This window comes from Osmerus eperlanus, chromosome 4 (assembly GCF_963692335.1).
Source record: "Osmerus eperlanus chromosome 4, fOsmEpe2.1, whole genome shotgun sequence".
Lineage (NCBI taxonomy): Eukaryota > Metazoa > Chordata > Actinopteri > Osmeriformes > Osmeridae > Osmerus > Osmerus eperlanus.
The window spans coordinates 21,584,585-21,610,214 of NC_085021.1; the positions used below are offsets into that span (position 1 = coordinate 21,584,585).

The 25,630-nt window shown below is 49.8% G+C and overlaps 1 protein-coding gene across 1 annotated transcript in view; it reads right to left on the minus strand.

Moving 5' to 3' along the window:
• The window catches only part of casz1 (castor zinc finger 1), a 61,397-nt gene that overhangs the window by 32,856 nt on the left and 2,911 nt on the right, over positions 1-25,630 (minus strand). Inside the window, 3 exon segments of the mRNA XM_062460260.1 lie at positions 111-176; positions 1,837-2,749; positions 8,559-9,125. Coding sequence (XP_062316244.1) covers positions 111-176; positions 1,837-2,749; positions 8,559-9,125 — 1,546 coding nt within the window.

Sequence of the window (25,630 nt, forward strand, 5' to 3'; positions counted from 1 at the left end):
TCACCGGGCAAGAGACACTCCAACAATTAATAAAACAGGTTTGTGTGTGCGTGTCGGGGACATAGTGTGTGGATCTCAGCTTGGTGGCCGTGAGGAGGACGTGTGCATACCTGGCTATATATTTCTGGTAGAGGTTGACGTCTTCAGTGACAGGTTTCTCCGCTGGAACTCCGTTCCTAAGGCGGCAGGAACAACAAAGGTAGGATTAATGGAGGAGCGGGCGCCGGCTGTTAATAAAAACAAACTGACACAATATTTACTTACGCGCTGTTTTCAAAAAACTTTGGGCTATCAATATACATTTTCTGGTGGCGTAACTGTGTTTTTGTCTAGGGGAATGAATCAGGAAATGGATGGGGGGTGGAGGGGGGTCACATTTTCATACTTTGATGCATGGTTTGCCAGCAATGAAAGGCAAAAGGCAGGGTAGGTGCATTCATCTTTCATGAGGGGGGGGGGGGGAGAAAAGGAGGAGGAGGAGGGAGGGGGGGGGGTTAGAGTGCTAATATGCAAAACGGGATCATAGAGATGCTCTGAAAAAGACTTTTTATGAGGATCCCAGAGGACCTGGCATCTAACGCCTGTTGTCAGTTTATCTTCAATCAGCAATATGGATTGAGTTCAAACAAAAGGCCCGCATCACATTTGTAGCTCCGGTACAGGGTGAGCCTCCCAGATCCCAGCTCCAGGAGGGGCGGGTTGGGCTGGAGCTGGGCCGGCGAGGCGGTATGGAGGGTGTCCATCACCCTGCCCTCCGCGCTGCTGGGATCAGAGTGCCATAAAGTCCAGCCCCCCCCCTCCCCTCAGCGCTGGCATGTAGCCCCACGTGAGCGGCTCTGTGCAGGGGGCTGCCCCGGGGTTAATCTCCCCCAGAGGGGAAGCTGCACTGGCAGGCACTCTCCCAGCCTGCACCGCCCTCCCCTCTCACCGGGCTGGGCTACCTGCCCTAGCATGCGGCTACGCTACAGCCAGGCCTGGTGCTGGCAAACCAGACCGAACCCCAGGGAAGGGGAACCCTCCGCCTGAGGACACCTAGACCTGGACTTTGATAGGTCTTGCCGAACTACACGGACGAGGTCTGAAAGGATCAAACTGCCGTAGGGGAGGCTGTTTCCCGATGCTAACAGGTTAAGCTAGCCAAGCTCCCTGAAAGCCCCCCCGTCGTCCTTTTCAAAGCACGGTCGTCAGGCGGCGTTAAGCCAGTCCCGGTGACGCAACGGGAGGTTAGTCACGGCTCCAGAGTAATTAAAGGGAGAGTTGTTACACCCCAGCCGAACGCAGGAAGTCAGTCACTTTGCGATGACTGTGCTAAATCAGTCTCGGCGGAGAGTTCCGGAGAGTAAACACTTCTCGGGCTTTCGCAACTCATCATGTAGCTGGATCTATTGGGCGCTACGCGCTATTTCACACTACATTCGCGTCGCCTGTTGTTGAGGTACCAATTACCTTTGCGTTAGGCTAACTGACTCTCACTGGCAGTTAAGTGCATGTGAGACGCACATTAGGCTCCAAGGTGTCCCGCTGAGAGAGTGTGGAGGAGAATTAGAAGACAGTTGAGCCTGGAATCTTTTCAAAAACAACAGCTAAAATGGAGACTGGGGGGTGAGTTAGATTAATGGTTTACTCCATTTAATAATTCAGTAATGGTAGTTATGAATCGCTTCAAGGAACATTTGGTACGCTGCCTAAATTTGTTCCACGACGATCTCAAGGTCCCCAGTAGCAGTTTTCACAGTTTGCCCACAGGAAAATGTGTCACAAACATGATTAAACATTTCTCTGTACCAACTACCAGTTTTAAACAGCCTAGGTGATGTTGGACTGATGAACCCTTACTTGACAGAGGACACTGTTCCCGTGGTGATGGAGTCTGTCTTGGAGAAGCTGGACTTCATGTAGTCTGAGGTGTTGAAGCCCATGTGACCCGCCTGGTCCATGCCCAGTCCTGGGGGGGCCGAGGCCCCGATGGAGGCAGAGGTGGGGGGCCCCTGGGGGCCCAGGTTCCCCACCGGGGCAGAATGAGCCCCGGGCATCAGAGAGGGCTCTGGGTTCCCCGGCATCAGCTTCTGGATGTTTCTGACGTCATACTTGGACGGTCTGCCCACCTTGCCTGTCTTGAAGGCGATGGCTCCCCCCATGTCGGGCTTACCCTCCCCGGGCTTGAACAGGTGCAGGAACTTGACGTTCTCCAGGTCGTACTTGGAGGGCCGCTTGTAGGTGTTGCCGTTCTGCTGCAGCAGGCTTTCGCCTAGCTTCAGCTTCTGGATGAAGAAGTCGTACTTGGAGGCCCTGGAGGCCAGGTTCTGGATGTGAGAGGGGCTGGGCGAGGGGGCCGGGCCAAGGGGCGGAGGCCCCTGCTGCTGCTTGTGCTCCAGGGAGGAGGGGTACGCCTGGGGCTCGGCCCCGGGGAGGCAGCCTGAGGCCTGGAGCAGGGCGGCAGTGGCCGCGGAGCTCTTCTCCTGAGCCAGCTTGGAGCTCATCTCCTCGGGCTTCTGCCCGTGCATGGGCCAGGGGAGGGTCTCTCCGGCCTTCAGCTTGCGGATGTACTCCTCGTACTTGGAAAAGCGGGCACGTCGCGTGGCCTCCTCGCTGCTCAGGGACGAGGCGTCCGAGGCGGCGGCAGCTTTCATCTTCTCGAAGCTGATCTTCTTGGCCAGTTCGTCCCGGACCTGCTGGTCGTCGTAGCCGAACATGCCCAGGAACTCGTTCATGGTGTTGGCTGCGTAGTCCCGCAGAGCCGAAGCCTCTCCTGCTGAGAGAAGGGGGAACAGGAAGGTCTTACGTGAGACGACACAATCGATAAATGTTTTTTTTCTTTTTTCGCCGTTGAGACTGACATTTGTTTTTTGGGGGAAAAAAAACAAAACTGTCATAAAAAGATAGAAAAAGGAAGCTTGAAGTTCTTCAATCTAACAATCGTAAAAGTTGAAAAGAGGAAGCAAATGTACTGTATCTACGGTGAAACAGTGGCCTTTTGTCAACTGCTTTGTGCAGTTTTAAGCTGGTGGAAAATTTAGCAAAAACCCACCGGATTACATTTCCCTGTTAGTCAAATGAAAGGACTGATGGTAAATGGTTATGAGAGTGAGAATCAAAACTAAAGACTTTCTCTCAAACCAAAAGATGCACACTGTACGTAGATACTACCTACAATATCTCAACCTATGACATTCCTTGAATGCTTCTGTGCTGTTTGAAGTCACCAAGATAGGTTCCTTCAAACACAACTGTCACTTCCTTTTAGAGACCAGATATGTGCTTCTACATATTTGTGAAGTGAAACGTTGCTTTTTTTATTTTAAGAGTCCATTAAATTGGACAACCTCCCCAAGGACACAGGGAAATGTAGTAAATGTATAGTTTAATTGCATTATGTGGAGATTCATTCTGGCCCATTAACTTTCATCCAGGTTAGCGCAAAGGGTCAAAGAGAGAGGAGAAAGGGGGAAATGATTTTGCCTGAAAGTAGAGGGTAAGACAGAGGTGTGCATTAACTAGCCATCATTAAGAGAGAGAGAGAGAGAGAGAGAGAGAGAGGAAGAGAGAGATGGAAAGAGAGAGAGATGGAGAGGAAGATAGAGATGGAGAGAGAAAGGAAGATAGAGAGAGATGGTAAGAGAGCGAGAGAGAGGGCGGCAGAGGTACTTAGGAAACAAACCCTGAGGCAGCCAGCTCTGTCCCTGAACGGTAGTGTTTACTGATCCAGATCTACTGCAAAAATCTTGAGATGTCAGAGGAGATATTTGAACACGGTCGCTACACCCTAGATGACAACTTCACTTGGGTGTCATGTAGAACTTTTGGCCTCCTAGCCTCCCCCCCGGCCCTGGTCCAGGATCATGCTCCTGCCTGTTTCTTCATTTATTTGATTGCTTATTTCACCTCTAACGCATATGAACACTCGATCCGGCCAGAGGTAATACCAGCTGCCGTCTTGGTAATTAATACGAAAATATTTCAGCTCTTGTCTCGGATTTCTGTGTTATTGCTAAATCGGTCACTCGGTTCCACCCCCTCCTTGCATGCATTTCACATCTCCTACGTGCGGGCGTGTAAAATAATCCCTAAATTTCCATTGCTGTGTCGGAGTTACTCCCCTCTCAGTATGAAAGTGGATCCGGCGGATCGAAAGGGCATGAAAAATGTAAGAGAAATGGATCAGGTATTTGAGAGGAAATACCTGTCTGTTTGCTAGATATCATCAAACCAAACCTCCGTGTTTTTACATTCCTTTTCAGACCACCGAGTGGGATGGAATTCACACGGACACAGGAAGAAGTTGATTATATCTTAGTTTATTGGGCCAATCGTTCAAAATACCTGCCACCTGTTCTGTTTACCCTCAACGGAACACGATACAGTACAATGCCTCTGGATTAGCGTAGCCCTAGCTTTCCCATATGATAACGCATTGCTCTAAACGTGGTGAAACAGTTTGAAAAGTGTCAGTTGACAAGCCTGGCTTGTTATCGTTCTGACCGGACCACTGATTTAGAAGTGGGTTTAAAAATCCACCCACAAGCTTACTGGTAACAGGTGCATCAGAGGAATGCCAAGTCAGTTAGTAACGTCTAAAATCGGTGATGGATCATGTAGCCCAGTATATAGACCACCACATCTTCCCAACAGAAAAATAAATAAAATATTTTACACAAATAATTGTCATATGATTAAATTGAAAATAAGCTAAATAATGGTAGTAGAGTATATTGTGGTGTTAGTAGCTTTAGCAAGCTGCTGATAATAGGAATATCATCTTACTTTTACGTTTAATCGTTAAAACCTGCTTTATTTAATACTTTCTTTTTTTTACTGTATCATATTCGTATTCTGGACGAATCAGCTAGGTCACATTCGTAATCCCCTCCAACCATGTGACATGCTATCAATGGCAGGCAAATGATTGGACTTGAACTGAAAGGATTAGACCAGCAGCAGACAGAAGATAACCTTTCTAAAACACCATGTAAATGAGTTTTCTCCTCCAGTGTTATCGGGACGCCTCTTAATGATGTCATGTGGACACTGTGTGGGAGACAGACTTCTGGGTTAAGGTGAGATTGGCCCTTTTGCTACTGTGCTCTCTCTATCTCCCTCCCTCCCTCTCTCTTTCCCTCCCTCTTTCCCTCCTTCTTTCCCCCTCCCTCCCTCCCTCCCTCCCTCTTTCTTTCTTTCCTTCCCTCCCTCCCTCCCTCCCTCTTTCTCTCTCCCTCCTTACTCTCTCCCTGTCACTCGAGAATATACAAAGAAGTGGGCCCTAATCTTGCCACTTCATGCTGGCAAATTCCAACTGGCGACCGAGGCCTGAGCCTTGTTCCTGTTTGAGGTAATTAGGCCACATTTCCCCCCCAGATACGATAACAAATGGACATTATATCTCCTTTAGGCTGACCAAACATGGACATTGTGGTGGTGCTCTCAGATGCTGGGCTCCCTGGCAGGGAGGCGGAGGTGTGAGCGTGATAAGAGAGGGAGGTTGGACTCTATACGTCCTAATCAGGAGTTTAAATACACTTTGGTTTTAGAGCAGACATGTCCAAACGCTAATCGTTTGGTCAAACATTGTCTTTTGAAAGAAAGAAAAAACCTGGGGCTGAATAATGTGTACTCAGGCTGATGTCGTTAGTCGTAAAATTGGAAGCAGGAAGATGAGAGGGCTCACGGACGCTGGCTCTCTGGAATGAGCTCCATCAAACCCTTACTGGGGTGAAAATTAATGAGACTTTACATGTCGGGGTGGTGGGGGCGGGGGGGGGGGGGGGGGACTGGGCCATATCTACCAATACATCACTCTCAAATCGATAACCTTGCATGCTTTCCCTCAGCGGGATTGTACTGTCACCATGTCCTACGGGGCGTGTTCGCTTGCTGTGTTCACTGGGAAGTGATGACTAAGACACAGGCCAGCACCGGCCCACAAACTTCCTCGCCCCTTTTGTAGGTGGATCCTACCTACAAAATCTCAACCTATGACATTCCCTCTGAAAGGGTTAAAATGATCCTGGAATAACCTTAAAGTGAACTTTGGATTCCAGTTTGGAGCACAGGCCAGAAGTGTTTGATCCCTGAGAGTGTCTCTGGCGTGACTTTCATAGCTGTGCTTCTGCCGTTTCCACTGCGTGGATTAAAGGGGCCCTGGTAATACCACATATAAATGATCTAGGAGAAGAATTCTGGGTTTTCCACTGATAGGGAATCCGCACGGTGCCTCAATATGAGGAGTTAAATGTTTTGAAGGTCGCAGTTTCTCTCATTGATCTTGCAATGTTTGTTAATTACATTGTCACTGATGTTGTGAGAGATAATTAAGCCACTATGTTTGTATGCATAATTATGTGCGCTCAGCATCAGCCTTTGAAAGACAGCGGTGGGGGAGAAGGAGGGGGAAAAATGTTTTAATTGTGAGCCTCGCAGAAACATGGCAAAAGAGCAACTTGTAAAAAAAAAGAAAAAAAAAAAAAAGAACTAAAGAGAAACTAATCCAAAGACAAGAGTTGCTCCTAACAGTGTGTGCTCTCTCTCTCTGCAGTCTACAAACACTCAGCCTTTGTTATGAGATGTAAAGTAGCCAGGCAGCAGTGAAGAGAAAGGTGTAAGGCTGTTTGACAACACTAACACATATTTACAGACAAGGGTTTTTTACCCTGTGATGAAATAAACACAAAATGACTAATTAAAACCACAAAGCACCTGTTTGTGTTTGCCGGAAAAAACGAAATGTCTGGTTTTCTGAGAAGCCCTTGGCCCTGCGTATGCCAGGGCCTGGCCTGTGCTGCTCTGCCGTGGAAAAAAGGGACCAGATAACACAAACCTTGTGCAGACTAAATAACTGTACATAACTCTGAGGTACATACCCCACATCAAATGACAGGCCACACGAGCATGTGCAAAAGCTGGGAGAGAAGCAGAAAACTGACTGAAAACAAAACCAGCTTTTGTACCACAACAACCAAACTCTGGGGGGTGACAGAAGCTTTATCTCATTCTGTTATCAGATTGACAGTTCTTTCTCTCTCTCTCTCTCTCTCTCTCTCTCTCTCTCTCTCTTCTCTCTCTCTCTCTCTCATCTCTCTCTCTCTCTCTCTCTCTCTCTCTCTCTCTCTCTCTCTCTCCTCTCTCTCTCTCTCTATCTCTCTCTCTCTCTCTTCTCATCTCTCTCTCTCTCTCTCTTCTCCCCCCCTCTCTCCTCTCTTCTCCCTCCCCCCTTTTATTTTTTTTACTGCTCTGTGTTTTTCTACTTTTCTACTGTATATAGCCTAGTTTCTCAGATAACGCAGACTACTCCTGGTTTCCTGGTTCAACAAGTGCAAGCTGTAAATAGCTCATTTTCCACATATTGCTTGTGCAGTTAGCTCTGGTTGCTGCTACCTTGTGAGCCATGCCGTTTAAAGCCTGCTGCACCCTTATCTGTTTGCTAGTCCCCAGTGATACAAGGGAACACCATGATAGCCAGACCCAGTAAAGAGGAGGATAATTAAACAGCGCGTTGCTGCTAGCCATTTACAACGTAGCATATCGATGAATAACATGAATCTAAATGTGCTTACATCAAGTTTACAGTACCACTAATCGTAGCTCGTATGTATACTAATTGTCCTCGAGGTATGATTCTGTGGTGTGTAGTCTGTCAGCTATTGTTTAACAAATGGCTTTTAGTCTATTCCGGGTTTTATTTGACTGTGAGCTAATCTCCTCCAGAGACGAAGGCGGTGACAACAGCGTTTTGGACTCAGAGAGGGTGGCCTCAGAGAGGGTGGACTCAGTTTAGTGAGCTTAGAGGAGACTCAGAGACTCAGTGTGTGTAATCCTGGGTGTAATATGAAGCTTAGTCAGGCCCTGCCTAACACTCTGGGCCCCACGCCGCGGCCCTCACACATGCCTGTGTTGTGGAAGCCTGCTCCAAATAGGAAATTCATCATGATGCAGTTAACCACACAGACACACACACACAACTTCAAAAACTCCTTCTCTGTCAGCTGTATCAGTTCTACTGTAAAGCCGACACTGTTTAATCCTACAGCAACACTCCAGTTCTGCTTCTCCTAAGCCTCTTTGGAGGTGACTATCTCACCAGCTGTCTTTCGCCCATTAATCTGTGGAAATCTGGATTTTGAAAGGGGTAAACTTAAAAGAGGGTAAACTTGAACTTTAAAGAGCGTAAATGAGAAGAAGGAGATCGAGAAGAGGAAGGAGGGGGGAGGGAGAGGGGTGAGGGCAGGAGGGTGAGGGGTGAGGGCAGGAGGGAGAGGGGTGAGGGCAGTGAGGGAGAGGGGTGAGGGCAGGAGGGAGAGGGGTGAGGGCAGGAGGGAGAGGGGTGAGGGCAGGGAGGGAGAGGGGTGAGGGCAGGAGGGAGAGGGGTGAGGGCAGGAGGGGTGAGGGCAGGAGGGTGAGGGGAGTACCTGGGCAGGAGGGAGAGGGGTGAGGGCAGGAGGGGTGAGGGCAGGAGGGTGAGTACCTGGGGAGGAGGGAGAGGGGTGAGGGTAGGAGGGGTGAGGGCAGGAGGGTGAGTACCTGGGGAGGAGGGAGAGGGGTGAGGGCAGGAGGGGTGAGGGGAGTACCTGGGGAGGAGAAGGGCGCTGGCCGACCCTGGGGCTCAATCTGAGGCAAGAACACGTCCTCCTTGTGCCGGCCGTCTTCCGAGTCCTTGTCGTCGTGGTAACTGCCGTCCTGGGACCCCAGCATGGCTTCGGAGCCGTCGCCGTTGTCCTCTTCGTCGCTGCAGCCTTTGGGCTGTACCATGTAAACCCCCTCAGGGGGGGCGTCCTCGTCATGGTGGGGTCTGAGTCCCCGCTCCGGCTGGGCCCCGCAGGCCAGGGCGGGGGGCTCGTCCCCGTACTCCCCGTTGACCCACTTCTCGATGGCCTCCCTCCTCCTCTGGTCCTCCTCCAGGCTCTGGTCCAGGCTCAGCCTCTCCGGGAACCCGGCCTCGCCGTCGTCGCAGTGGGAGCTGCCCTGCTCGCTGTTCTCCGCCACGCTCAGGTCTCCCTCGGCATTCTGGGAGCTGCCGTCGAACACCACCTGACGGCTCAGCTTGGCACAGATAGCGTTGAGTTTTAGGCCACCTTTTCTTTTGGCGGCCATCTTGGGTTTTCCTGAGGTCGTTTCAGTGCATAAACTCCTTTCAGCTGCAGGAGAGACGGGGGAGGAGAAGGAGGAGATGTTAAACATGGTAAAAGAACAACCAGTTTGAGTCGGTATGAAGGAACAGGTTTTTTTCCCCTCTTCTTCTGCCTTATCAGCTATCTGAATGACACTGAGCCAAATCCAGCCCTATCCTTCAGCGGACACTGCGCTCTGGTGCCATGCCCAGGGTTTGATTTTAGCTTTCCCGATGGAAAAAAAGAACCTGTATTTTAGTCGCATTGACAGCTGCTATAAATACAACATGAACGCTGGCACTTGACAATAACAGCCATCACAGGAGCGGAGGGAAAAGAGGAGAAGGGGGTTCAGATCTAGTTCCACCTTAACCTAGATGGTTTTTTTATACCCTCGGTGGCAGAGAGAGAGTGAGAGAGAGAGTGAGAGAGAGAGTGAGTGTGTGAGAGAGATAGAGAGTGAGAGTGACAGTGAGTGAGAGTGAGAGTGAGAGTGAGAGTGTGAGAGAGAGAGTGAGTGTGTGAGAGAGATAGAGAGTGAGAGTGAGAGTGAGAGTGAGAGTGAGAGTGAGAGTGAGAGAGAGAGAGAGAGAGAGAGAGAGAGAGAGAGAGAGAGAGAGAGAGAGAGAGAGAGAGAGAGAGAACAGTTAAAGAGAGAAGGGAGACCACAAGTAGATCAGTATCAGCACCTCCTCTCTCTCTGGTACAACAGGCAGCAAGTACACGGCTACATAATCCTTCACATGACAGCAGGACGGAGACACCACTGAAATGTTATCTCCTCCCTCACCTAGCGGGGCTGTGGGCTTTGCCACGGGGAGAGCTGCTTAGCTTTAACCCTGACAGGCTGGAGGACAGGAGAGGCCCGTCCGTGTGCCCTGTGCTGCCGTCAGCGGCAAACGGTGTGCGTTTCCATTCAGCCTGATGGCGTGGCGAGCTAGGAGACGACTCCTGAGACATGCCGCTCAAAAGCCTGACAACCGTCACTCATTTTAAGTCGATAATTCAATCAACATGGAACCAGGATGAGTCAAATAATGAAAACGTTGACACATGCATGGAGGGGGGGGTGGGAGATGTGTTTTGTGTGTTTGACTCGACTGACGTTACACAGGCCCTTGACCTTTTTCTTTTTTTCTCTTTTTTCTATTCCGGAGGCTTCACTGAACAATGGCCGTGACAGAGTGTGCGGCAGGAATGGGTGGCATGATGTCACCCAGGCGGACTATCTTTAAAACATGCCCTGTGATGAGACGGGGCCAGCTGACAGCAGCATTCCACATCCCAGAACTGCCTTTTTAGGGCAGAAACTCTCTGCTCTGCTACCTTTCGCCCGCCTGCCACGGTCACCGACGGCAACCTCGGACAGCGGCTTTTCCAGACTCAAAATCGAGGCCAGATCTTGATCTCGTTCTAACTAACGTGCACAAAGGCCAGAGCTTTGTTGTCTGCGAATAATATGCTGTATACTTTCTACTTTCCTTAAGTAATTGTTAGCGATACAAAAGGGACACCAAGGGTAGATTGGTTCTGGACCTGGATGTGGGTTCATACGCAGATTGGATTTTCTTTTCAGGCTTCTCAATGAAATGATGTGCAGACAGCAAAGACAGGAACTCAATACAAATGTAACATTTAGCAAGAGGATTTACTCAAGGTACTGTAATACTGTACCACAAGAATGAGATGAACCTACTGCTAGGTGTTCACTCCTAGGAATCTCTCCTGAGACAAAGTCTGACAACGTCATCATGCTTTGTGCTTCGACAAATCCCCTATTCCTGTCGAGGGGACAGTAGGACGTGTTAACCCCTGGTTTCCCAGCGTGTGACACAGGCTCCTTCACGTTCTCAGTCCCAGACTAGCAGTGGGAGACACAGGGCAGGTCTCCTGTAAATCACCGTGGAGCACCACTAAGCCTTGTTTTCATTTTCCTCCTCAAAGCTGTGGAATCACCAGCGGATGTGGAGTCTGAGTGAGTGTACAGACGGTCACCCGCCAGACAATGAGCCGGGCTCTCCACACATGCTTTCTCAGTTACTGTATTTACATCACAGACTTCCTCTTCGAAACAATGACTACAGGGATAATGCGCAGGTTTGAGGGGCCGTAGATCTACAGCGTATTACTGTACAATTTGGTGTAAGACAATTGCTGCTCGGGGTTAAAGGGTCACCGTTTAGAGGACGGCAATTTTGAAAGGAAAAACAAATCAGCTGGAAAAACTATTAGGATGTGGAAGACATAAATTCAAAGTTTTTTTTCTTTTTCCTTTTTTTAAAACACCCTTCGAAGGAAGATTGAGGTCATCTGGGTGTTGTAGCGGAGGTCATTTTTCTGTTTACTGTGCTCGGTATTTCAAGCTTTAACTACCTATTTCCTTTGCATTGCAATCTCAAGCTCCTTGTAGGATATGGCCCTGCTCTGCAGCCTCTCTCCATCTGGGACTATTTATGGACTTTTTCTTGTTAACAATAAGCAACGTTCCACCCAGCACCAGCTGTAACAGACCCTGCATCCTGACCGACCTATCGGCCTATGACATGACCAAACCCATCCAAAAAAGGTGATTTTCAATCGTACGTTTTAGCATTCTGGGGGGAAAACACAAAACTTAGTGCCGGTTTGTGAAACAGTGGTAAAACAGAGTCTGTTGTCTAGGAGACGTGTGGAAGCGGTCTGGATGGTGGTTTTATCCGTATGAAGAATTGTTGCTCACAGTCATTTTTTCCCCCTCTTCTCCTAACAATAGAGATTGTTATGGAAACGCTGGTGTGTTTACCTGAAGTCGTTGGTGTGCATGATGGCATACAGTTAGATCAAATCTGCAGGGACATACATGAAAGAACAGCTATCCCCTGGAGGATATACTCCCCTGCCTCCAGGAGAGTCCACTAAGCAATCCCTCTTATTAATGAAGAGAGAGAAAAACAAGTCTGTCTCAGCCAGGGTGATCTCTGTGTTCACCGACGCCTGCTGTCAAGCAGAGCGTTTGGAGAGGACCATCCAGGCTGGAAGTGGGAGTGGGAGTGTGAGTGTCAGTGCGAGTGTCAGTGTGAGTGCTACCGTTTACAGATGTTTTAGAAAACACACTTTTTTTTCTGGTCTTTCTGTTTATGAAAACGGTGACAACATTTTCAGTGGAAACAGTGCAGGGCTTCAACACCGGCCTCAGACGGACTGTATAAGGCCAAACCCCCAAGAAAAAGTTGAGAAACTATTTTGAATGCATCCCGTTCTTTATGCTGGGCCAGTGTTCTTCTTCATGGACGGGCTTGAAGATGCGCATCAAAGCGCTTTCTGTCTCTGCTTCTTCTCAGCGTCGGGGAGCTGTTTGCAAGGTGGCTGTTCAGATCCATCCTGCAATGCTGCACACACACACACACACACACACACACTCCAGAAAACCCCACGAGACTTGTTTTGTTTGATGCAGTCTCTGTCTGTGTGCCAGAAAGATATCAAACTCAATCATGTGGTCTTTCAAACCCTAACAGTGCGGTCGGAGGTGAGATGTTTGAGGGAACACACGCTGGGCTTGTGATCACAACTGCCCCTGGATAGACATGAGAGGAGGGCATTAACAAGAGCCTTGATTGACACAACTGCCCCTGGATAGACATGAGAGGGGGGCGTTAACAAGAGCCTTGATTGACAGGGGTCAAGTTCCCGCCCCCCTTTCCTGTCAAACAGAGCACAACAGACTTCAAAAGCGAGCTGACTAACACGCTTGTTTGTCTGTGGAGGAACTCCAATAAAAAGAAAAACTTGTCAAGCAATCATGTAGCATGCGATACGTACCCTATGGGGACAGCAAGAATTCTAGGCAAGTATAGTCTAAACCCTTTCTACTGCAAGGAATGTGGGGTTTTCAACCAGGGTTCTCAGGCTGAATGGTGAATCCACAGGGGAAGCTGAACATGAGTTGTAGATAATACTACCAGTTCACCTCCAGCTTATGTCTTTACCTAATCAAACATTGATATAGTGGTTTCTTAGCTTCCTACTGAGTTTCTACATCGTGACTGACACAGGGACTAAACCTGGGTAATATCTGAACTTAATTAATTCCAAACAGGCCTGGGAATCGTCTGAGCGGGACCGGATTAGTTTTCAATATACAACCTGGACTTTTCGGGCTCTTTAAAAAGCTCCGTTATAACTTTATAAACCTGCAGCAGATTCATCGACGAGGCCAGGGATCTCCTGTAGTGTGGCAGAGAGATCCTTTTGTGTGTGTCTTTCTCCAGGGCGGTGTGTGTGTGTGTGTGTACTCAAGGAGTCCTGTGCCAGACATACACAGGCACACACACGTACAACATCCCCACTCCCTAAAAACATCTCGTTTTTATTTTTTTGGATAATTTACAGCCAGCAGGAAGAGAGCGTTTCCCTGGTCTCTGCGACGGAGGTCCGAGTGAGAGACGCGTTCAGACGTGAGGAAGCGGAGCGGAAAGCCACTGACGGACGGCCCCGCCCCGGACCCCGCATCTGGCCCCTCTCTCCTTTTTATTACACAAGAATAACAATAAGCAGGTCGTTGACCCCGCAGTGAGATTTTGCCTCAGTTTTCCAACAGTCTGCGGCGTCGATGCTAGAAAATTTCCATTTTTCCGCATGCATATTTAATTGAGTTTTATCCCAGTGGTGCGGAAATGATTTGTTTTTTGCTCTCTGTTCACTTGACTCCTCTTCGGAGTCGCTAACCCTGATTAAGACGTTGCCGTTAATTTCCCAGCGCACACCTTTTTTTTGTGCATTAATGGTTCCGATCGTCTAATTAAAACTTCTCAGCTCGGCTCCTGATCAGCGCTCGTTGTGCCTCTGACCTGAAGTTTTAATTGCCGCATCAGAAGTGATAATAATAATTTCGGGGTTCTGATGATTAAAAACAATGCCATTGCCAACTAATAGAGAGAAGGGGGAGAAGGGGAGGGGGGTATGTAGGGATGGGGGGGTGTATGGGGGATGAAGGGGGGATGTACAGTACTTGGGGAGAGGCGGGGGAGGATCACTGGGTGATTACTCTGTGGCAGGGGGTGGGGTGGAGAGGGGAGAGAGGAGGAGTAAGAGATGAGGGAGGGTGGGAGAGATGAGGGAGAGAGGAGAGAGGAGGAGAGAGGAGGGGGGAGGAGAGGGGAGGAGAGGGGAGATGAGGGAGGAAGGAGAGGGGAGGAGAGAGAAGGGGGGAGGAGAGGGGAGATGAGGGGAGATGAGGGAGGAAGGAGAGGGGAGGAGAGAGGAGGGGGGAGGAGAGGGGAGATGAGGGGAGATGAGGGAGGAAGGAGAGGGGAGGAGAGAGGAGGGGGGAGGAGAGGGGAGGAGAGGGGAGATGAGGGAGGAAGGAGAGGGGAGGAGAGAGGAGGGGGGAGGAGAGGGGAGGAGAGGGGAGATGAGGGAGGGAGGAGAGGGGAGGAGAGACGATGGGACTGGCATATGGAATATTCCCACCCTCCTGCTCGCCTGTCCTCCTCTGGGGCGCCGAACTGGGGAGGGGAGGGGGGGCGGAGGTAGAGGAGGGGGGGGGTGTATAAACCTTCATCGATGGAGTCACTGCCACGTACAGAGGAAGCTTCCTGCCCTGGCATCTCTGCCAGCGTGTACAGAAGGCCGTCTGAGGCAGGCGGAGAGATTAGCCAGTCAGGCGTTACAAAAGACTTCCTGTAAAAACACCAGTGACCTTAGTACTTTCCCTATTTTCATAATTCGATAAGATAGTTGGTCCTATAACAAAAGACACTGTGTGAAAATATGGAAAATAGAGATACCGGTTGGCATTTACCATAAAGCTGCAGAAAAGGATGGCTCTTTAAAAAAATTATGCAAAACACGACAATGACCTAAAACGAGGAAATGATTAGAGCATGCGCAGAGGTCATGGACCAGGACAAGTGCCACAAGCACCGTTCAGTCACATTCTGGTCTTTTTTTAACAACTGGATTCAAATTGATTTTTTAGATTCCGCTGCAGGATCGATGCTTTACTGTGGGGATGCAGAACACACCAGGTCAATACAATCACAGCCAACTGTTTACAAAATGTTCTTTTAGAGAAAAAGCGCACGCACACACACGTCATTATCACACGTGTACACAAACACACACATGCGTGCACGCATGCCAACAGCACAGATCCCCCCCCCATTCCCCCTGCCTGTCCCTCTCTCTCACAAATCTATTTTATTATTAATCAGTTGGTTGCACATCTGCCTGCTTGCTGTAGTTTTTTTTCTATCAATAAAGCACTTATTGCTTTTAGTCTCCAGCATGACCTTGTGTGTGTGCCGTGTTTCCGAGGGCGACCTTGAGTGATGTGAGGATGTCTACAGACGTGGCGTGGGTCTGGTCTGAGGAGCTCACAGAGGAGGCTGTTACCAGACACACCCTGCTGACACACACACACACACACACAGGCGTACACACACAGGTGTGCATGCACACACAAGCATACACACACACACACGCATCGGACTGGACAATGACTGCAGAAAACAATGTATATTCTAAGTTTCTCTCCGGATGGGGAAAGAGGTTGAAGTTGGAACTAATCAGAGAGGAAAGATTCTGAGGACGAACACGCCCTGAAGACACAAACATGCTCGTTACGGCTTTACAGAAACAGGAGGGAAACATGGAGTCAAACTCCAATTTGTTTGAGGAGAAAAAAAACTGCCAAAAGCGTGTGACGAGAGCACTTCTGACAGACGAGATCAAAAACAGCCAAGTTTGATGCTGTTAGCGCAGTGGGTGATGAAGCTCCCAGATAACGCTTCAAAACTTGATAATAATGACACAAATGAACTGGATGTCCAATAAGATGGTGAAGCCTACACAGGACAGGTGACTTACCATCGCCCCCCTCCCCCCTGCCTCCTCCCCTCTCTGCCAGGGGTGCAGCAAGGCACTGGGTGATACTCTGCAGAGAGGGTATTCAAGAGAGGGTATTCAGTGTTCCATGAGCTCATTTCTGGACAGATTAACTACTGCATGGTGTTTTGGATCTTTTATGATCAGTTTCGGCCTAGAGTGTGTGTGTGTGATTGTGTGTGAGATTGTGTGTTATACAAATACCACTCACACACACACCCCTGCTACACATGCACACACCCCACTCACACAGTCACTAACCCCCCCTCCAAGCCACATACACACACGCCCCACTCACACAGTCACTAACCCCCCCTCCGAGCCACATACACACACGCCCCACTCACACAGTCACTAACCCCCCCCCCCCCCCCTGCTACACACACCACAGTACTGCCATCAGGCCCCCCCTGCCTCTCTTGGGGGAACCCAGCACACTCTGCTCCATTAGTTATCAATTAAGACTACGGAAATCTCCACCTGGTACACACACACACTCATATTAGGCCTGGCCAACCTAGCTAGTACCAGTTTCTACAAGCTAGTGGAGGGGAGCTTCTGTTCTGAGTGTGTGTGTGTGTGTCCGTCCATCAGTCCGTGTTGGTGGCACTTTCGTCCATGAGGTTAACCTTGATATGAGGCCCTGTCAGGCCTGATAATGTCAATCAATGACAAGCCCTCCCAGACAACCCCTAATGTGAAACCTAAAAAGCAAGGCTGTTTAGATGTTTGGACATGCCCTCTTTCAACAGCATATGAATTGTATTACACGGAAATGAGTTGTGGCATTTCTTTAACAAGACTCCTAAGACGTTTTGACAACCTATAAGGCACTTTGCAGCATAAAAACCCCATGGAGCCTCTCTGTGCGGCGGGCGATGTTTCTGCCACGGGGTCAGGCTCACTCTGCAGTGAAAGGGGGATGGAAGGAGAAGGGAAAGAGGTGGCCTTCTCCGTTAGGAGGTTTCCAGCTCCCAGGGACTCCTTAATTGATTTCCAAGGTTACTTTTCAAATTTGTTTTTCAGATCTGGGGGCCTACCGAGTGTGTGTGTGTGTGTGTGTGTGTGTAAGACCAGTCAATGTTTTTCAAGCAATTTCCTCAAATCCATCCTACTTCAGATAGTCCACATCAGGTGTCCTCCTTCTCCTTGAGATGAGGAGGTGGCATTAACCCCGAAAAGCACACATTCCCAGACAGGATGCCTGCGCTGACAGCATCGATCCTTGGACACCATTAAAACATTTGCTCTGCTTGACAGATTTTTCCTCTTTTGGACTTTATGTGCAGCAGAATGAATCACAGGTGTCCCCTAAAATGTCATTCTGCAAAGGTACTTCCCCTCCTCCCATCGCAGACCTTAAAAAGTGGAGTCAGGTGGCTGAGCGGTTAGAGAATCGGGCTAGTAATCTGAAGGTTTCCAGTTCGATTCCTGGCCGTGAAAAATGACGTTGTGTCCTTGGGCAAGGCACTTCACCCTACTTGCTTCGGGGGAATGTCCCTGTATTTACTGTAAGTCGCTCTGGATAAGAGTGTCTGCTAAATGACTAAATGTAAAAAGACTTCTTCTGTCCTGACCAACAACCGAACATTCATATTCAAAAATTCTCATTTTGATGATAGAATCCTTCTTAATGGAGCAGGTGAAGGAAGGTCGTCTGTGTGTGCAGTCAGACTGGGGGAATGAGGACAACACACAATGTCTTATGCTCAGGAATTTCTGAGCTGAGACAACTTGAAATTGTGCTTTTTGGTGTGTGTGTGTGTGTGTGTGTGGATACGTGTGTGTGTGGATACGTGTGTGTGTGTGTGTGTGGATACGTGTGTGTGTGGATACGTGTGTGTGTGTGTGTCCTGCAGGGTTCTAGACACCAGTGTACTGATCCTCTTGACTACTAGCCTTAGGCCACAAAAACTCCTCTGAGGAACGCACACTGCCACATCTGTCAGTTCACTAAATGCAGGGAAAATCGACACACACTCAAAGAAGTTCAACAGAGCTTTTTTAACAGAAAGTTGGATTCAAGCTGGAGGTGTAACTGAACTAAACGTTGCTTGTTTCACCGCAAACAGACACTTTCATGTTGCTTTGAGAGGCTTGTTAAAAGTGTCAAGGCTGGAAGTGAAGTCACAATAAAGGAGTGACAGAAGAAAAAAAAAATATGAGTGTGAAACCATGAAGCAGACAAATGCTGCTTCTACACAGAAAAATGAGCATCTGCTATTTTAGGAAATGTTGCTCGCTGACTCAAACAAATAAATTAGCTTTTGATAAAAACCACAGAAGCTCCTTCTGCATTCTACACCAAAAGCCACTTGGCTTCCTGTGTTTCCTCCAGCTCGCTTCACCTTCATGAGAAGCTAGCGACTCAAATGTCACAGAAATCCACATTCAAACTACCATCCGAACAGAGGCCTTCACAAAGAGCTGTCTGACAGCTTTTACTTCAAATTTTCTCAAATCTAATCCAATCTAATATACTCATATATATATATGGAGAGAGAGACTTCTAATATATGTATAAAATATAAATCTATATTTTGTGAGTCTCGAGTATCAGATCATCTGCTTGAGGCTGATCCAGCTGCCCACCAACATTAATATTCCTCTTATTATTATTTAAAAGTGAAAACGGATAGTCTGTTGAAGTGCAAATCTGATGAATTACAGTAGCAGATTGCTGCTATTAATTATTAAAACCTATTTTATAAATATTCAGGACCGTCATGCATCTCATAATGAACGCTTTAGAGAAGGTTACTTCCTGTGCGCATTCCTGACGTGTCAAAAATATCACTTTTAATCACGCTGGTGTCAGCCGGAGGCGGGGCCTGGGCCTGTACCAGAGGAGGCGCGAGCGTCGCTGCCTGCCGTCGCTCGGATGGGCCCAACCACTGCGCTCATCCATGGCTCCATCACCCTGCTTCTTCACACCATCCACCTGCTCTCTCCTGCCTCCACCACGGAGGTGGCGAACACTTCCCCTCTCGCCGGCTGCTACTTCCTGTTGGAAGCTCAGCGTGGCTAATCTGAACGGAGGAGCGAGTGTTGGAAGCTCTCTACCTTCTGGACACACCTAGTCCCAGCGCTGCCTCTGACAGCTGCTGCTGTGGGCTGATGCATATTCATAAAGCACGCTCTCTCTCTCTCTCTCTCTGAATGTTGGCTCCAACGAGCTCCTCGCTGACGAAACTTCAAATGGAAGACCAAAAGAAGGAGAAGAGAAAGATGAAGGGTATAAAAAATAAAGAAATTAAAAGAAAGTTGGCCCTCTCTCTTTGTCCCTGTCTCTCTCTGTCTCTCTTTCTCCTTGTCTCTCTCTGTCTTTCTTTCTCCTTGTCTCTCTTTCTCCCTGTCTCTCTCCCTCTGTGTCTCTCTCCCATGTCTCTCTCCCCCTGTCTCTCTCTCCCCGTTTCTCTCCCCCTGTCTCTCTCCCCCTGTGTCTCTCTCCCCCTGTCTCTCTCCCCCTGTCTCTCTCCCCCTGTCTCACTCTCCCTGTCTCTCTCCCCTGTCTCTATCTCCCTGTCTCTCTCCCCCTGTCTCTATCTCCCTGTCTCTCTCCCCCTGTCTCTATCTCCCTGTCTCACTCTCCCTGTCTCTCTCCCCCTGTCTCTATCTCCCTGTCTCTCTCCCCCTGTCTCTATCTCCCTGTCTCTCTCCCCCTGTCTCTATCTCCCTGTCTCTCTCCCCTGTCTCTCTCTCCCTGTCTCTCTCTCCCTGTCTCTCTCTCCCTGTCTCTCTCTCTCCCTGTCTCTATCTCCCTGTCTCTCTCTCCCTGTCTCTCTCCCCCTGTCTCTCTCCCCCTGTCTCTCTCCCCCTGTCTCTCTCTCCGTCTCACTCTCCCTGTCTCTCTCTCCCTGTCTCTCTCTCCCTGTCTCTCTCCCCCTGTCTCTCTCCCCTGTCTCTCTCTCCGTCTCACTCTCCCTGTCTCTCTCTCCCTGTCTCTCTCTCCCTGTCTCTCTCTCCTGTCTCTCTCCCCCTGTCTCTCTCTCCCTGTCTCTATCTCTCTCTCTCGTTCTTCTTCCCCCTCCTCCTCTCCTCCTTCCCTGCTGCCTCTGTGTGCAGCAGAGATGGGTATGGGTGGTGATGGCTGCTCCCCAGGCTGTGTGACGCTGTGAGGAGCTCTGGTTTACCAGAGGCAGGGGGCGGAGCTGGCAGCCTGGCTGGGGAAACTGTGCTGTCAGGTGGGCTTGACGTTCTTACCGGCAGGGTAAATATCACTGGCACCCCACCTCCACACACACACACACACACACACACCAACTTAGAAAATAGTTACATACACACACACACACACACACACTGTATGAACATAGTCACACACACTTTATGATCATACTTACCCACACACACACACACACACACACACGCAGTACTAAGATTAACACTGTCAGAACTGTGACCCAACCCTTTCATTATCTGCTCCCAGGCCCTGCTCTGCACCCTCACTGTCCTCTCCCTGCTCCTTATGGAGGTAGTAATTACTACAGCTAACATATCTGTCTCTCCCCCTCTCCTCCTGCTCCTCCCCCTCTCTCTCCTTACCCCCCCCCCTTTCCTCACCCCCCCCCCTTCCCTCCTTGCATGACAACACACACACACACACAAGCATCGTGCCATTCTTTCACCAGCCGGTGACACAGTTGACCGTGTGCAACAACGGTGACAGTGTGTGTGTGTGTGTGTGTGTGTGTGTGAGAGAGTGTATCAAGTGCTGTTTTATCAAATGAGTTTGGTACCCAGCTGATGTGTAATAAGGGTAGTGTGGGATCCCCCAGGTCCACACAGATCACTCTCAGGGCTGCAGCCAAACTGTGGCACTGGACCTGGGCACTGGACCTGGGCCTGGCCGCCCGGTGACCACCCGGCAACCAGCATCTTCTGGAACACTGATGCCTCTAGTCCCTCATCCCAACTAACACGAAATGCAGGTTAACATGCAGACGTTTATCTATCCATTCTGCATGTAGTACTACCTGAAAGTATTGCATGTGTGTTACGTGTCTGAATATTATACAGAGTTGTCGTCTGTTTGTTCTAGGTACAGTATGAGCCGAATGCTCATACTGGTATTTTCCATTAGCAACAGTGCCCTCCCTCCCTCCCTCCTCCGCACCGTACCCCTCCCTCCGCACCCTGTACCCCTCCCTCCCTCCTTCGCACCCTGTACCCCCTCCCTCCGCACCCTGTACCCCTCCCTCCGCACCCTGTACCCCTCCCTCCGCACCCTGTACCCCTCCCTCCGCACCCTGTACCCCTCCTCCCTCCCTCCGCACCCTGTACCCCTCCCTCCGCACCCTGTACCCCTCCCTCCCTCCCTTCGCACCCTGTACCCCTCCCTCCGCACCCTGTACCCTCCCTCCGCACCCTGTACCCCTCCCTCCGCACCCTGTACCCCTCCCTCCCTCCCTCCGCACCCTGTACCCCTCCCTCCCTCCCTCCGCACCTGTACAGGAGCTGTGTCTTTATCAAAGGTGATAGCTTGCTAGGGGGCTCACTCTCCCTCACGTCCTCCACCCTCATCCTTCTCCCAAGCCGAGCGTCACTCACAAGAACCAGGGAAGATCTGATGGCGAGAGAGAGAGAGAGAGAGAGAGAGAGAGAGAGAGAGAGAGAGAGGAGAGAGAGAGAGAGAGAGAGAGAGAGAGAGAGAGAGAAGGGGGGGAACCTCTACCTCTCCGGTCGTGAAGGTAATCTCTGCGAGCAGGCCCTCTCTTTTCAGACGCAAACACAACTAAACGGCAGGGCTTGCCGGGAAACATCAAAACGGGCAATTTTGACTTCAGAGGGTCTTCAGATGCCGCTGTGAGCTCAGTGCAGACCGGAGGGACCGGCGTCTGGCGGTACCGGAAGGCAGATCACAACCCCGTGGGGCGAGAGCCAACAGGAAGCCTGTCTCCTCCACGCCGTAGACGCAAGTGAGATGAGTAAACCCTCCGACTGCTGCTCGCGTTCGTCTGAACACCATCCCACAGCCAGGGGGGATCTGAACCCACCATCCCACAGCCAGGGGGGATCTGAACCCACCATCCCACAGCCATGAGGGGGATCTGAACCCACCATCCCACAGCCATGAGGGGGATCTGAACCCACCATCACACAGCCATGGGGGATCTGAACCCACCATCCCACAGCCATGAGGAAGGGGGTGGTGGAGTGACACACAGACAGATAACACCGCTGTTTGATAGCGTCGTTTAAAACGTGAGTGTTTGCGCTTTTAAGCTGTGTGTCAAACGACATCGTATCTGGCGGTAGAGTCAATTACGCTGTTAGAAACCGTTGTGTTTGACACCATCTTCGAGGAATCAAATACCTGTGCTGTCCTCGGGGGGGGGGGGGGGGGAGTTGTGTCGTGGCACGCACAGTCCTCACTGTGTTTCCCCCCGCGGTGGTCTTGCTCATTCTTGGAGCGTTAAGACTCGCTCTAAACAACCTGGGGCAGTCTGCCTTGGCCCCAGTTCAAGTGAACACTTCTGCCTCAAAACTGAGTCCTCTAGTGGGCCTAACATCCCAGAGCAGGAGGCCAACCACACACAGTAGTCACAGTGCCTTTACCAGTCCACTGAGAGAGAGAGACAGAGAGAGAGAGAGAGAGAGAGACACTGAAAGAGAGAGAGACTGAGAGACAGAGAGAGACAGAGAGAAAAAGAGAGATTGGTGAAACAGATAAAAAGCCAGAAAGAGAGAGAGAGACAGAAAGAGAGAGATGTAGAGGTCCAGTATGTGAGAGAGCAACATGCTCTGCTATATGAGTTGAGTTAGTCAGAGTTAGCAGATGAGTTATGGCTAGCCAAGGGCCAGTGAGGCTGTATTTATGGGGGGGCTGAGTGAGTGTTAAATCCCTAGTAAGGAATAAGTTGTCCCTGAGCGAACCAGGGAAACATTTCACTCAGTCTAAAAGGTGGCTCGACAAAGGAAAGCCATCTCTCTTCCTAGGAAGAGCAGCCTGTATTCCTCCTGAGGAGGGATGGGGAGGGAGGGAAGGAGGGAGGAGAGAGAGGAGAGGGAGAGAGGGAGGAGAGGAGAGAGGGAGGAGAGGGAGGGAGGAGAGGGAGAGAAGGAGGGAGGGAGGAGAGGGAGGGAGAGGGAGGAGGGACAGAGAAGGAGGGAGGGAGGAGAGGGAGGGAGAGCGGGAGAGAGGGAGGGAGGAGAGGGAAAGAGGGAGGAGAGGGAGAGAAGGAGGGAGGGAGGGAGGGAGGGAGAGAGGGAGGAGAGGGAAGGAGAAGGAGGAGGAGGAGAGGGAGAGAGGAGGGAGAGAGGAGAGGGGAGGGAGAGGAGGAGAGGAGGAGAGGGAGAGAAGGAGGGAGGGAGGAGAGGGAGGAGAGGGAGGAGGGACAGAGAAGGAGGGAGGGAGGAGAGGGAAAGAGGGAGGAGAGGGAAGAGGGAGGAGAGGGAGAGAAGGAGGGAGGGGAGGGAGAGAAGAGGAGAGGAGGAGAAGGAGGGAGGGAGGAGAGGGAGGAGAAGGAGGGAGGGAGGGAGAGGAGAGGAGGAGAAGGAGGGAGGGAGGAGAGAGGGAGGAGAGGGAGGAGAAGGAGGGAGGGAGGAGAGAGGGAGGAGAGGGAGGAGAAGGAGGGAGGAGAGAGGGAGGGAGGAGAGGAAGAGGGAGGAGAGGGAGGGAGGAGAAGGACTGTAGATCACATTCAAGTGGTCTGGATCTCTAAAGCCAATCTGAATAGCACGCAGGATTCTCTGGTCAGATGGTATCTGAGGCTTGGGGAGACATGCAGAGGAAAGTCTGATTCCTCCAAAATTGCACGCAGGTTCTGGGCAGGGTTAAGAGCTGCGCGGCTGCCAAGACACACAGCACCTTGCTGTTCTGGACATGTGCACAAGTTAGCAGGAGCACACAGTAACAATGTTAAACTGCTGGGATGACAGAGGGAAGAACACATGAAAGAAAGAAAGAAAGAAAGAAAGAAAGAAAGAAAGAGAAAGATAAAGGTATCTGAGATTTAGAGTAAATCTAAATATTTGGAACAGAAGTGAAGAATTTGGAGGTAAATTCAGAAACTCCATCAAGCTCAGAGACAGTGTTCCTGTGTGGGTTCCACAAAGAGCACAACTCACACACGTGTTCCAAGCCCTCAGCCTGCAGTAGTAATAACAATTATTACTTAAAAAGGCTATATTTTTGCATTAACTTAAAAGGCTATATCTTTCTCTTCCTTCCAGTCTGCGGCCTCCACTTACCCCTAAGTATGTCTATAAATCACCAGTTACTGTTAACATGTACTCCACAATTCAGTCATCAATCAGGTACCAGGTCAGACTGAGAACAGAGAGGGAAATGTCTGCTTAGTAAAATCTCACTTCACAAACGCAGGAGCAAAAAACACAAAGACACACACACACACACACACACACTGTACTCTAACTGTACACACACACTGTATTGTACCAGTGCACACACACACACACACACACACCCTGTACTTTACTGTACAGACACACAGCAACCATAGCTGTCCTCTGGGAAGCCAGAGCAGTTGCCAGATCGCCACGGTAACGCAAGCCAAATTCAATTCTGACTTCACCTTTCACTCAGGAAGCCGGTTCCATTTGTTACATAAACAAATAAACAACAACGGCTAAGTCGAGCCAGCCATACCCCCCCCCCCTCCCCCTCCTTGTGTTGTTCCCCCTGGGGAGGGGCCAGCTGACTGACATCAGGCCCTGTCGCCGTGCCGACACCAGGCTGAGCACCAGGGCTCGAACACACAGAAGGGCCACATGCAAAGCTGTGTTTACGTTCAGTGACACAGTATTTATTTAACCAAAAGAGGGAAATCTAATAGTATGTGATGAGTACACTTCTGAGAACAGAGAGAGAGAGAGAGAGAGAAGGAGGGAGAGAGAGAGGGAGGGAGGGAAGAGAGAAGGAGGGAGAGGGGAAAATGCTTCTATGCTCACCTCAACACGCTCTCTCTCTCTCTCTCTCTGTTTACACCAGTGCTGTGGAAAATCCTCCGTTGACAAAACTTCTCCAACATCTTTATCTAAACAGGCATATAAATCTCTACCAACACCACAAGTCTCTCACTTTAGCTATGCAAACAGCTCCACTCAGAAGCTAAATAAGACATCCTCTTCAATTATAGGCCGTAGGAGTGTGGAGACACTCAGAAGCTAAATAAGACATCCTCTTCAATTATAGGCCGTAGGAGTGTGGAGAATGTAGAACATGAGCGGTGCTTTTCAACATATCAATATCTGATTGAAAAGTGGAAACAAGTGTGTGTTCTACAGTATATATATCCTGTCAGCAACCTAAAATTGTAAAAAGTATTTATAGCTTTTGATATTAATTAAGTTTTAAAATCGTATTCTGTAGTGTTTCTCTTAGAAATAAAAACCTTGAATTAAAATGTATTTTGTGTATCCAGCAAAGATGTAAAAATAGATTAGAAGATTTAGTTTATTAAAAAAGTATACTTCCCCAAAGTCAACTTTAGAGTCTGCTCAAGCCTCTTTCTCATTCTCAGTCTCTTTCTCACACACACACACACACACACACACACACGCGCACACGCACGCACACACACGCACACACACACACACACACACACGCACACACACGCACACACGCACACGCACACACGCGCACGCACACGCCCCCTTTGACACCACCCCATCACTACACATGCGTGCATGTTTGACTCACA